Source organism: Cajanus cajan, chromosome 9, assembly GCF_000230855.2.
Source record: "Cajanus cajan strain Asha chromosome 9, NIPB_CcT2T_4, whole genome shotgun sequence".
Lineage (NCBI taxonomy): Eukaryota > Viridiplantae > Streptophyta > Magnoliopsida > Fabales > Fabaceae > Cajanus > Cajanus cajan.
This window is the reverse complement of record NC_138525.1, coordinates 10,777,994-10,791,196: the sequence shown is the minus strand read 5'-3', so window position 1 is coordinate 10,791,196 and position 13,203 is coordinate 10,777,994. Positions and strand designations below refer to the sequence as shown.

The window sequence follows — 13,203 nt, the reverse complement described above, 5'->3', positions numbered from 1 at the left end:
CAGTAAACAGTTCTACATTGGTAAATAAACCTGCACAGTTGATATTTTTGTAATTTTTTTTAAAAAAAATATTATTTAAGTAAAAATTTCGTCACATGATCATGCATTACAAATAAGCTCATCTGCTTTTGACAAATGCTTTCTTCATCTCCTCTTACCTGTGACTGATGCACTCATTTATGTAATTTGTTTCTATACTCTTGTCGTGAAATTTAAGTGTGCTAAAATTATATGATACAATATTCCATTCATAGGTTGCAATTTGGATCCTTCCTGTTTATTGATGCACTATGTACTGGGACTTTAATTTTGAATGTGGTGCTGATAAGTAAAGGCAATCACAACTAATCGGAACAAACCTACAAGTTGATCTTTCTCATAATTGTGATTAACCCAGGTGTTTTAATGCAATGTTAACCACTAAATTCGAGTTTGAATGTAACCAAGCCACCATATTCAGTATTATGATACCTGGTATGTATAGGGGTGGGCAAAACGAACTGAACTGAACTGAACTTATAAAAATTATACTGAACTTAAAAGTAGTTCATATGAACTGAACTAAACTAAATATTAGTTCAGACGAACTGAACTGAACTATTCTTTTGTGTCATTGAACTGAACTGAACTATACTATAAAAACTTGAACTGAACTGCAATTTAAACTGCACTAAACTGTTATGATATTTTGAATTGAACAATTTTGACTCATTGATCTATCAAAATAGGACACATTTGTCAACTTTACTTTATTTTCCATTTTATTTAAATTTTTCAAAGGAAAAAAATATAAAATTAAGTCAAACAAACTCAGTGAATTTTAAGCCTAAAAATAAGTAGTTCAACATAGCTCAATTGATCCGTTAAGTTCAACAAAATTGATATAATTTTTTTTCAAATAACTTTTTTTCTAAAATTTTGGTTATTAGACTATCGAGCTAATCTATTAAGACATTACATGTTAAACACATTTAATTTTTATTCTTTTATAAAAATAGTTCAATTTTTATAATTCAGTTCAGTTTTTATAGTACAGTACAGTTCAACTTTACAACAGTTCAGTTCAGTTCAGTTTTTTTTAAACAGTTCAGTTCAGTTTTTTTTACAAACAGTTCAGTTTTTTATAGTACAGTTCACCACCAGTTCAGTTCAGTTCAGCTCAGTTTAGTTTTTTTTGCCCACCCCTAGGTATGTAGCTCTAGCCTTAATCAATCCCTTAACATGCAATTTCGGCTTTCAAGCAGAATGATGAAAGTTGCAACTCCGCTAGAGCTAAATTGTTAAAATCAACTTAAATTATAGCTAAATTGTTTTGTACTCTAGAAGTACAAAGGAGCAGACAAATTTTACAAATAATATACTTCCAGCATCAAAGTTCAGCTGATCAAAAGAAGACTTAACCACATTGGTGTATATGAACACCTGAGAATGTACCATGCTTTCCAATTTTCAGCAATACCGCACGTTTCATGTTGCAGTAGTGAACCTTTCCATTATCCATATGGTCTAGCTTTAATGTAAGCTCTACAGACGTTGGTAAACACGATAGTCAAATAAAATTCTGTTTCCTTGTATCTTTCTCTAGTAAAGAGATACAACTTTCTCTTCTCCTTAGGAACTTTAGATCGGTCTTCATAATTTGCCATTGATGCGGTGGATGGAAGATTTGATGAATTAATAGCTTGAGGAGCTTCATTAGATTTACTTTTTATATTAAGCATCAATAGTAGAACTAGAAGCTTTTCCCATAATGCTCTGTACGATAATATTATTGATAAAATTAGAAATTAGAGAATAATGATATATAAACTAGTGAACAATTCAAGTTTTAAATAACAATACTAATTACATTGTCCAATAAGAAAAATAAGAATGGTAAAGATAAAATTGTAGAAATTTAAAATTACCTCAAATATTACAATATTACTTATTCAGAGATATAGGACAAATTAGCTTTTAATATGTAGGAATCGATTCTTAACTCGGTTGCCATAATTTTTTTTTTTTTTTTTTTGCAAAGAACCGTTACTTACTAGCAATTATTCTTGTATAAAAAATTAATAACTGTCATGTCATTAGATCTTAAAACACTTTTTATTTTATCCCATTGGTAGATCTTAATGCGTATATGTTCCGGCCAAGAGACGCGCTAGAATTTTTTCCTAGGTCAAGCCTCAAAGCCAGAGCATTCAAGAGTGTAATCTGCCTGCTCAACTTTAGGGTTTTGGGTTTTATGGTACGTCGTTCATGGGCTTCTTGGGCCCCGAGAATCAAGGGATTTCCCTAACCGTTCTTATCATGATGGTGCGAGTTAATGGGAACGAGCTTGGTCGGATTCCTACCGACTGGACCCATACCGAGGGTCCAGTAAGGTAATTGTCGAGTGGTTCCCTTGTAGGCGAGAGGAATCGAGCTTAGCAGGTCGAGTCGGGCTATGACCGATTAGGTCTGTACTGAAACTTAGACGAGAGGTAACTTAGTCGGATTTTTACCTAGACAGTACACTAGTCGGATTTTTACCTAGACGGTACACTAGTCGGGTTTTTACTTAGACGGTACACTTGTCGGGTTTTTACCTAGACGGTACACTTGTCGGGTTTTTACCTAGACGGTACACTAGCCCTCCAGCCTTGAGCGTGTAGGGCGAGAAGACTTTGCTAGATAGAGGGTCGGCTTAGCCATTGCCGACCTGTCCCTTGTTAACCCCATGGTCAGAATCCGGCCTAGACCGTACACTCCAAAATGTTCCGGCCAAGAGACGCGCTAGGGTTTTTTCCTAGGTCAAGCCTCAAAGCCAGAACATTCAAGAGTGTAATCTGCCTGCTCAACTTTAGGGTTTTGGGTTTTATGGTACGTCGTTCATGGGCTTCTTGGGCCCCGAGAATCAAGGGATTTCCCTAACCGTTCTTATCATGATGGTGCGAGTTAATGGGAACGAGCTTGGTCGGATTCCGACCGACTGGACCCATACCGAGGGTCCAGTAAGGTAATTGTCGAGCGGTTCCCTTGTAGGCGAGAGGAATCGAGCTTAGCAGGTCGAGTCGGGCTATGACCGATTAGGTCTGTACTGAAACTTAGACGAGAGGTAACTTAGTCGGATTTTTACCTAGACAGTACACTAGTCGGATTTTTACCTAGACAGTACACTAGTTGGATTTTTACCTAGACGGTACACTAGTCGAGTTTTTACCTAGACGGTACACTTGTCGGGTTTTTACCTAGACGGTACACTAGCCCTCCAGCCTTGAGCGTGTAGGGCGAGAAGGCTTTGCTAGATAGAGGGTCAGCTTAGCCATTGCCGACCTGTCCCTTGTTAACCCCATGGTCGGAATCCGGCCTAGACCGTACACTAGCCCTCCAGCCTTGAGCGTGTAAGGCGAGAAGGCTTTGCTAGATAGAGGGTCGGCTTAGCCATTGCTGACCTGTCCCTTGTTAACCCCATGGTCGGAATCCGGCCTAGACCGTACACTAGCCCTCCAGCCTTGAGCGTGTAAGGCGAGAAGGCTTTGCTAGATAGAGGGTCGGCTTAGCCATTGCCGACCTGTCCCTTGTTAACCCCATGGTCGGAATCCAGCCTAGCCCGTACACTAGAAATATGGAGGTTTTAAAACCAAAACGATCGCCAGAATTTCGATCTCAACAAAAGGTATAGTAATTCTAAGTTAACCAAAAGTAGTCTCCGAAATTCTGATAACCATAAACAGTGAATCACAAATATCATTGCTTAGAAGTATCACCATTAAAACGAGTATAATCGCGTAAATTCCTATTGGCATACTCCATGCATCAAGATTATTCTAAGTTAAAAGATTGGGGCAATAAGTAATAGTCGTCAAGATTTCGGCTTCAATGAGTAACCGCCGAAATCCTGACTTCACTTACGATCCAAAAAATTCTAAGTAACAAAAACGGTTTTTACATGTTGGGTTCTTGAACAATAGTGATCGCCTCAAAGCCAATTACCTTTGTAAATGGATCACTATTATTTTAAGTTATCACGGGGTTTGATAAGAACCTAAATTCCTTTTAGCATAAGTCACGAAAAATACATTCGATGACCAAATATAATCGGCCATATGCCGAGTTCAACAATGTTTTTTTTTTTTTTTTTTTTTTGAGTTTTGCGGGGTTGGATCACCCTATTGCTGATTCTATGTAATTGGAAAGAAAATTTGACCAAACAAATCGCCTAAGCTCCGAAAACAAACGGAAAATTTTTAGCATAAGTCATGAAATTTTTTCTAAATGAGTCGGTGATAATCCGATTTGTATAATGAGTTGAAAACCTTGTAAAATGAAATTTACTAGACCAATGGAAACTTTCCTAGTTGAAGATTAAAATATTCCGAAGCGAGTCGACCAAATTCTGAGTTGCATAACAAACAAAATTTCTGTCAGAATGAAATTTGCGTAGCCATTCGATAAAATTCCGAATCGTAAAAAAGAAGTGGAAATTTTCCAAGTTAAGCGTTAGATCTTACGACCCCAGTCGTTCCAATTCTGACTATTGAAAAAAATTTGTACGTTTAGTCGGCCAAAGTCTGATTCGCATAATGTATAAAACCAAATTTAATACGGCCGGTCGGCCATATTCCGATCCATGTGATGCCGTGTTGCAAGATGAATGACAATCGGTCTAAAGCCGTGTCGAGTTTGTGCTCGTCCAGTCGAATTTGAACCGATCAATCACGATTTTTGGTCTTCGAGTTATTTATACTCGCCCAGTCAGATTTTTGCCGACCATCACGAGTTTGTCTTCGAGTTATTTATACTCGCCCAGTCGGACTTTTGCCGACAATCACGAGTTTGTCTTCGAGTTATTTATACTCGCCCAGTCGGACTTTTGCCGACAATCACGAGTTTGTCTTCGAGTTATTTATACTCGCCCAATCGGACTTTTGCCGACAATCACGAGTTTTATCAATCGAGTTATTTATACTCGCCCAGCCGGACTATTGCCGACAATCACGAGTTTTATCAATCGAGTTATTTATACTCGCCCAGCCGGACTATTGCCGACAATCACGAGTTCTTCGAGTTATTTATACTCGCCCAGCCGGACTTTTGCCGACAATCACGAGTTTTATCAATCGAGTTATTTATACTCGCCCAGCCGGACTATTGCCGACAATCACGAGTTCTTCGAGTTATTTATACTCGCCCAGCCGGACTTTTGCCGACAATCACGAGTTTTATCAATCGAGTTATTTATACTCGCCTAGCCGGACTATTGCCGACAATCACGAGTTCTTTGAGTTATTTATACTCGCCCAGCCGGACTTTTGCCGACAATCACGAGTTTTATCAATCGAGTTATTTATACTCGCCCAGCCGGACTATTGCCGACAATCACGAGTTCTTCGAGTTATTTATACTCGCCCCGCCGGACTTTTGCCGACAATCACGAGTTTGGTCTTCGAGTTATTTATACTCGCCCAGCCGGACTATTGCCGATAATCACGAGTTTGCCTACAAGTCAGAATCAATTTGAAAATAATGATTTTATTATTTGATGGTACCTCATTAAAAACCTTTTTAGCATAACACCCTCGCAGCAGACTCCCATGCTTCCTCCACGAATTGACATCTGAGCACGAAAGTCCATTAGATGTTGACTAGGATCCTGTTTCGCGTCAAACGGTTTCACCTGCTGATACGAAGCTGTTCTTTGACAAACCAGTCCTCAGATTGACAATCCGAACGGTCAGAATGAAGAACCTCAATTCCTGAACCTATAGTCCAAAAATCAGGCCGATCCAACGGTGAACGACTTCACACCGATTAAAACACAGTACCAGCTCTGTTTTGTGCTGGAACACTTTCACCTACTGATATGGAGCTGTTTTTCGACAAACCAGTCCTCAGATTGACAATCCGAACGGTCAGAATGAAGAACCTCACTTCCTGAACCTATAGCCCAAAAATCAGGCCGATCCAACGGTGAACGACTTCACACCGATTAAAACACAGTACCAGCTCTGTTTTGTGCTGGAACACTTTCACCCACTGATATGGAGCTGTTTTTCGACAAACCAGTCCTCAGATTGACAATCCGAACGGTCAGAATGAAGAAACACATTTCTGGAACCTATAGTCCAAAAATCAGCTCGATCCAACGGTGCAAGACCTTACACGGACGAAAACACAGAGCCCACTCTGTTTTTGTGCGGGAAACTTCCTCTCCTTCTCTCTCTCTGGGTCGCGCTCCTCTTTCATGCCATTGATCATGGTCATCATCTCCTCCATGGTTGGTGGTTGCGAGTTGTTGTTGTTGCCGCCTCTCGCTATGGTAAAGTGTAGGTTTTTTTTTTGTTTCTTGGGGCGTAGGAAGAGTTTCACCGTAGCCCCACGGTGGGCGCCAAAATGTTCCGGCCAAGAGACGCGCTAGGGTTTTTTCCTAGGTCAAGCCTCAAAGCCAGAGCATTCAAGAGTGTAATCTGCTTGCTCAACTTTAGGGTTTTGGGTTTTATGGTACGTCGTTCATGGGCTTCTTGGGCCCCGAGAATCAAGGGATTTCCCTAACCGTTCTTATCATGATGGTGCAAGTTAATGGGAACGAGCTTGGTCGGATTCCGACCGACTGGACCCATACCGAGGGTCCAGTAAGGTAATTGCCGAGTGGTTCCCTTGTAGGCGAGAGGAATCGAGCTTAGCAGGTCGAGTCGGGCTATGACCGATTAGGTCTGTACTGAAACTTAGAAGAGAGGTAACTTAGTCGGATTTTTACCTAGACAGTACACTAGTCGGATTTTTACCTAGACAGTACACTAGTTGGATTTTTACCTAGACGGTACACTAGTCGGGTTTTTACCTAGACGGTACACTTGTCGGGTTTTTACCTAGACGGTACACTTGTCGGGTTTTTACCTAGACGGTACAGTATATTAACGTATCACCACACTGTCATTGAAAGATCAAGAGACAGAATACAGGGTTTATTTATCATATCATTTCCCAGCTATGGCATGATTTGGTGATTCAGAAATACACATTTCTAACAATCAGTAGAATAACAATTAAAGGAGATGGATTGTTCTTGAATGAAGATCATCAATTGAATCACAACGTTAATACACAAGAATTCAACAAAATAAACCTTCCTAGGGAATGAAATAACAGAAGTAATTCCATCTGTGAGAACTGTTTCATGCACTCTTAATTATAATTATATACCACTGAATGTTGCTTCCTGGTAAAAACAAGTTCAAGAAATCAATTTGCTTGGAACAAAGGAAAAATGGAAAAGTTAACTATGGAGTTTGCGCAGCTGATTCCTCCTTGGATCTGTTCTCTTCCGAAGATGGCCGGTTTTCCGAATCAGATAGCCGGATCTCTTCGATCATTCTCACTACATCCTCCATGCTAGGCCTCAAATCTGGAACCTTTGCCACACAGGCCATGGCAATTTGCAACATTTGCACCATTTCTTCTTCAATGTTTTGGTACCTCATTAGCTCCACATCAAAAACCTCAGCTGTCCACTCCTCCCTAACAACAGACTGAACCCACCTGGGGAGATCAACCATGTCATCCCGTCCTGGAGACTGTTGTGGCGCTTTCCCGGTAAGCATTTCCAGAAGAAGGACACCAAAACTGTACACATCTGACTTGTGTGTGTGCTTACGGGTTTCAATCACCTCCGGAGCGCGATAACCTGCGGCTCTAGAAGGGGTTGCAGGAACATTCATAAGCGGGGTGAGGCCAAAATCAGAAATGCAGCCATCATTATCTTGGTTGAGGAGGACATTCGAGGATTTGACATTTCCATGTGTGAATTTTGGACCCCCAACAGAATGTATGTGAGCAATTCCTCTGGCAATTCCAGCAGAGATTTTTATTCGGGAGTTCCAATCTAATGGAGTTCTTCCACTTGCCCTGTTACCTGTCATCAAAGTCAAATTGATTTAGCTGACTCGGCTACATATATACCATAAGGTACATTACATCAACAGGTAAGAGATTATACTGAAAGACTTCAAGCATTAGAGTAATCCCCAACATATGATAACAAATTTAATTTCTTTCTACTGCTTTCATTGCAGTAAATAAGAAATCCAGTGTAAAGGTGCAAAACAGATAGCGTAAGTTGGGTTTAGACTGTTTAAATTAGTTAGCAATCCAGTGTAAATCCAGTCCAAACAGAAATGCATACCGTGCAAGAGGGTAGATAGATTGCCACTTGGGATGTAGTCACAAACCAAAAGCTTCTCGTCCTTGGAATAATAATAAGCACGAAGTGGCACAACATTTGGGTGCTGTCCAACCCTTCCCACAATCTCCATCTGCTGTTCAAATTCCCTTTTGCCTACCACAACTTCCTTCAGCCTTTTCACCACAACGGTTGTTGACTCCTCCAATATAGCCTTGTATGCAGTACCATAACTACCCTTTCCAAGAACTTCAGCTGAAGCTCTCAGCAAATCCTCAAGATCAAAATTATAAGAACTGCCCTCAAAGAAAACCAACTTGTTTTTCTCAGGTTCTTGCACCCCACTTCCAAACTCTTCTTTTGGCTTCTCACTTCTCCCACCACTAGGACCCTTGGCTTTAGCTACTCTGGGGCTTCCATCATCTTTTTTCTTTAAACAGCAAAGAACAATGACAAGAGCTACAAAAAGTAATAGCACGCCCCCACCAACAGCAATTGCAATGATAGCTACCTTACTCAATTTATTTTTGGAGTTATGTCTTGCCGGAGGTGATGATGGGGCAGGAGTTGACGAGGGAGGAGTGGGGGAGATTATAGAGCATGATTTTAGAGGTAATCCGCATAGAGAGTTACCCTCAAAGGAAGAATTTGGGAAAATCTGAAGAGCAGCAGGGATAGAGCCATTCAAATGGTTGTAGCTTAAATTCAAATGCCTGAGCTTAGTGACATTGAGATTTGGAATATGTCCAGATAGGGAGTTGTTCTGGAGGTTCAATCTAGTTAGTTGTGTTAGGTTTTGTAATGTCTTTGGAATAGCACCGGTGAAGGAATTGTATGACAAATCAAGTACATTGAGGTGGGTGGACAATGAGGTAGGTATGTCACCAGAAAGATTATTATGCTGAAGGTAGAGATATTGTAGAGAAGGAAGAGAGGTAATATCAGGAGGAAGACTTCCACTGAGTAAGTTGGCACGGAGGCTGATATTTTTTAGTGAGTCAATCTTTCCAATTGTGTTGGCAGGGATGGTGCCGACTAGTCCAATTCCAGGGAGTCGGACAGAAACAACACGAGTGCCATTTGGATTGCAAGTGATGCCTACCCAAGATGTACAGATAGGGGTAGCTTGATCCCACTTAAGGTTCCGGCGATGGGGGACAGCAGAAGCAAAATCAAGAAGGGCTTGCTTATCAGAACTTAAGTCAGCAATAACCATAGGACAAAGAATAACAATGATGAAAAGGAAAGGGTGCATTAGAGGGGAGTAGAACTTCATGGAGCGTTTTTTGGTTGTAAGGTATAAGATATTGACACTTGAATTCAAAGTAACCTCTGCCATCCTTCATATTTTCCTGGTTTAGCACCATGACCACAAATCAAAGAGAGGATCAGTAGCATGAAGAAGCAAGCACTAAGCAATATATCACAAAGATGAATTGAAGAATTATAGTGACAACATTTCTGAATGTATTTGTAGAATAATTCTAGTTAATTATAAAAGGCACGTCTCAAATCTCAATTAACCAAGAAACATATAAGAAGTTGCAAGCCCTGGATAAACTTTCGCAATCTCTTTCTGCCTACTGTAGGATTTTCATTATCATCATAAAGATAATGGAGGGAAAAAGTTTCTGTGATTTAAAAAATACTTAATATTTTGAAAATGCCTTGTGTAGCTACAATTTTGCAGAGTGACAATTACTGACAACAGAACAACAATAACCTAATGAAAACATGCCTCATGGGGCATGTTATCTACATCAGTCGCAATTCTTGTTTAAAACAAAAGGAGTGACTAAATGAAAAAATAAAATAAAAATAGATAGTACATTAAATTGAATGAAAAGAATTGCATCATTCTCAGTTTTAAAAAAGTGGAGATTAAAAGATATCAAATGACAACTATACCACCAAGGAGAATATTCAAGTTACAGTTGAAACTAAGTATCTCCATACCTAAATCATAACTGCAAATCAATTACAAAGAGTAATAAGCAGTGCAGAACTGAAGATGACTATCAAAAGGAATATGTCAAGACAGCGTGGTCAGGAAGGGAAAGGAAAATGAAAAACATTTGGTCCATCAAATGACCAATTACTCCAAATTATGCAGACAAAAGCTACTAGTCAAGTGGTCAAAACATTAACTAATTTCCAGAGAAAGAAGCTTTTCTATAAAAAGGTGCAAGTACAAGGCCAAGAAGATGAACACCAAAAGAAAAAAGAATCCAAAGATTTTAGCTGAGGAAGAAAGTAAAAGAACTCAAGAACAACATTTAGTGTCAAATTAAGTCGTTGGAGTAGGTAATTTGAGCTGTCTTGTGACTTTATAACTTGAACTAACATTTCTGCAGTTAATTCTAAGAAACATATTTTCTTGCCAACCAGTAACCAATGTAAGCTTCCTTCCGGACTATATTCTACGCGGAAGAGGAACTACCAGAATTTCTACATTGAATAGAATTCACGAGTTAAGAACCCAAATTTCGTTCACATGCCACATTTAACATATTAGGAAGGAAATTAAAAGACCAATGGCAGTCAAGGTTGTCCAACAACTAAATTTTTATGAAAACAACGACTAAAAACAAAACACCTTCCATAAAACAAAAACAGAACCCGAAACGTTCCAATCACTAAGGAAACAGCACTTCACATCAAAATAAAAACACCAAGCACTAGCACCAGAAAGAAACCCCAAACTCCCTTTGAGGCACACCCTTGGAAACCAAACCCACAATGTGGAACCCATTTGGGAGTTTGAAACCCTGAAGTGAACATTCACGAAAACCACCGAAACAAAACAACCCAGATCTGCAAGCTAAGTTTGTATCACTAATTGGCCAGAAGGGACAAGGAAAGGCAAGATTTTTCAACGAGGAATCACCTGAAAGGATTCATGGAATGGAACAGCTCAGAGCAAGATGCATTCACACTGAAGAAGCTGAGGAAGTTGCTGGCTTGTACTTGTACTATGCTTCAGATTCTCAAGTAGTTAACAAAGCGTGGAGAATCTGAATCTGGGTAGCTTTAGATTGGAGCATGGAAGCTCAAAAACCCAGAGAATTTGCATGAAATTGAAGGGCATTTTAAGGTTGAGGATACAATAAGTGAGTCTGAAGACCCATGCTTGATTAAGCAGTTCAAAATTAAAGTGAAAACGGGTCAAGGTTCAGGAAAGTGAGCTCTTTTTTTCTTTAATTATTTTGTTTTTTGTGAAAGTTGAGATAAATATTAATAAATAACTAAATAAATAAATAAAAAAGCGAAGCGGAAACAAAAAGGTAGGAAGGATTAAAGAATGGAGTGGACAGCTGAGCAATGCATAACGCACAGTGACCTCTTTCTTGACTAAACCCGAGAAGCAGAGAGAGAGAGAGAAAGAGAGAGAAACTGAAAAGTCAGAGAAGAATGCACACACACGTAGTAGTAATGGGACTGTGATAACTCCTTAAACGGACAAGATCCAAAGTACTCACAAAAAATAGCAAAAGCACATGATAAAGGAAAAAACAAAGTATTTTTATGTTTTCTTTCTACCATTCTCCATGTTTAGTTTACCTACCTTTTTTTTTTTTACTATTAAGAAAGGTCCATTTTTAATTAACCATTTTGGATTTTATTATGTGAGGAATGCTAATAATTCAAATTATAAGTGAAAATTATTAAATAAGAAATAAGTCTCAAAAAGATTTATAGTTTTTAATAATTTTGACAAATAATAAAGAATGCGCTAACATTTTCTTAATAGTATACACTAAAATATGAATTCAAGTTTAAATTAATACAAATAAAAAAATTATAATTATTAAGATGAATAAAAATGAAAAAAAAATATCTTTATTAATCGCGAGTTAGAAATTAAAAAGATACCATAAATAAATACATTTTTTTATTCTAATTTCTAAATTTTTCCTTATATATTTTTATATAAACTCCAAAATTAAATCATGTCATAAGTCAGAAGACTTCAATTTAGATCAAAGGGTATATTAATTAATTAGTACAAAGTTATTTTAATTTAATTAATAACATCTTATTTGAAATCTAAGTATATAAAAGAAAATTTTAGTTGCTCGTAATAATTTTATTTGACATAAATATTAGTTGTATAGAGAATCCGTGTGATCTTTAAAATTTTTTTTGGATTAAATCCTTAAAGTGGTGGATTAGATATTTTAAAAAAATGTAAAAATTAAGAAAAGAGGTTAAAGTTTGTCTCCTTTTTGTTCTTCATCCTCTTCATTTCCATCTTAAGTATTGATTCCATAGGATGATAAACTGAGGCCGGTAGATGTCTTTATTGGAGCCCTGGAAATTGTCGATACCTCACATGCATGGAGTAGCATCACATTTAATTCAATCACCCTTTCACTATGCTGCATTAATTCATGTCATTTTTATTAACACATCCCTTCTTCTTCTTTTTTAACTTTTTAGTACATTTTCTTTTTCTCATTTTTTCTTCTTTTTTCCATGCTCGTTTGCTAACTTTTGCATAACTTTTTTATTTACAATACTAGATTTTTCTTCTTAGTAATTCTCTATACTTTAGTCTCTCTGTCCCATAATAAAATGTACTTTATATATGAAACAAATATTTTCTTTCCCGGTAAATAATAGTATTTACATTGCATAATTAATCTTCTCCTTTTATTTTTAAAATTCCAGTTCTCTCCTTAATTATAATGTAGTTCATTTTAATGTAACAAATCTCTTAAGGCATGATTGAAAATTGGGTGATTTTCGCATTCACTATATAAATGAGTGTTTAACATTTTTTTCCCTGATCATGACTTCCATCTCATTCAAACAAACAAAAATACAATTATGCGGTACAGTTTTTCTATGATGGTGAAATAGTTTCTATAAGATGACGCTGGTTATAGTGGATCATCATAACAGATTGTCCACCGTTGGACAAGTAAACATTAGTTGTTGTTTTTTTTCCTTCTATTTTTTTATTTTTATTTAAAATTTGAATTTTATAAAATACCCTTTTTATAACTAGCATTGCTATATAAGCCGAAACAAATTCTGAATCATCGTCCGAA

General features: G+C 37.8%; 1 protein-coding gene across 2 annotated transcripts; it reads right to left on the bottom strand.

Moving 5' to 3' along the window:
• Window positions 1–7,030: 7,030 nt before the first annotated feature.
• Window positions 7,031–11,581, bottom strand: LOC109817716 (putative inactive receptor kinase At5g58300). 2 transcript variants are annotated; one of them, XM_020383046.3, is made up of 3 exons: window positions 11,037–11,581; window positions 8,153–9,501; window positions 7,031–7,882 (listed from the first exon to the last, which is right to left on the bottom strand). In XM_020383046.3, exons 2-3 carry the CDS (start codon window positions 9,486–9,488, stop codon window positions 7,251–7,253), a joined length of 1,968 nt encoding a protein of 655 aa, XP_020238635.1. In that variant the 5' UTR covers window positions 9,489–9,501; window positions 11,037–11,581; the 3' UTR covers window positions 7,031–7,250. The 2 variants fall into 2 exon arrangements, with proteins under 2 accessions (XP_020238635.1, XP_020238636.1); XM_020383047.3 differs by lacking the exon at window positions 11,037–11,581 and adding an exon at window positions 10,106–10,995.
• Between the last annotated feature and the right edge of the window lie 1,622 nt (window positions 11,582–13,203).

Coding starts and splice junctions, on each gene's coding strand:
- LOC109817716 (XM_020383046.3), bottom strand. CDS start 9,488: ATGGCAGAGGTTACTTTGAATTCAAGTGTCAATATCTTATACCTTACA. Junction 7,883..8,152: donor TCTATCTACCCTCTTGCACG/GTATGCATTTCT, acceptor CTTTGATGACAG/GTAACAGGGCAAGTGGAAGA.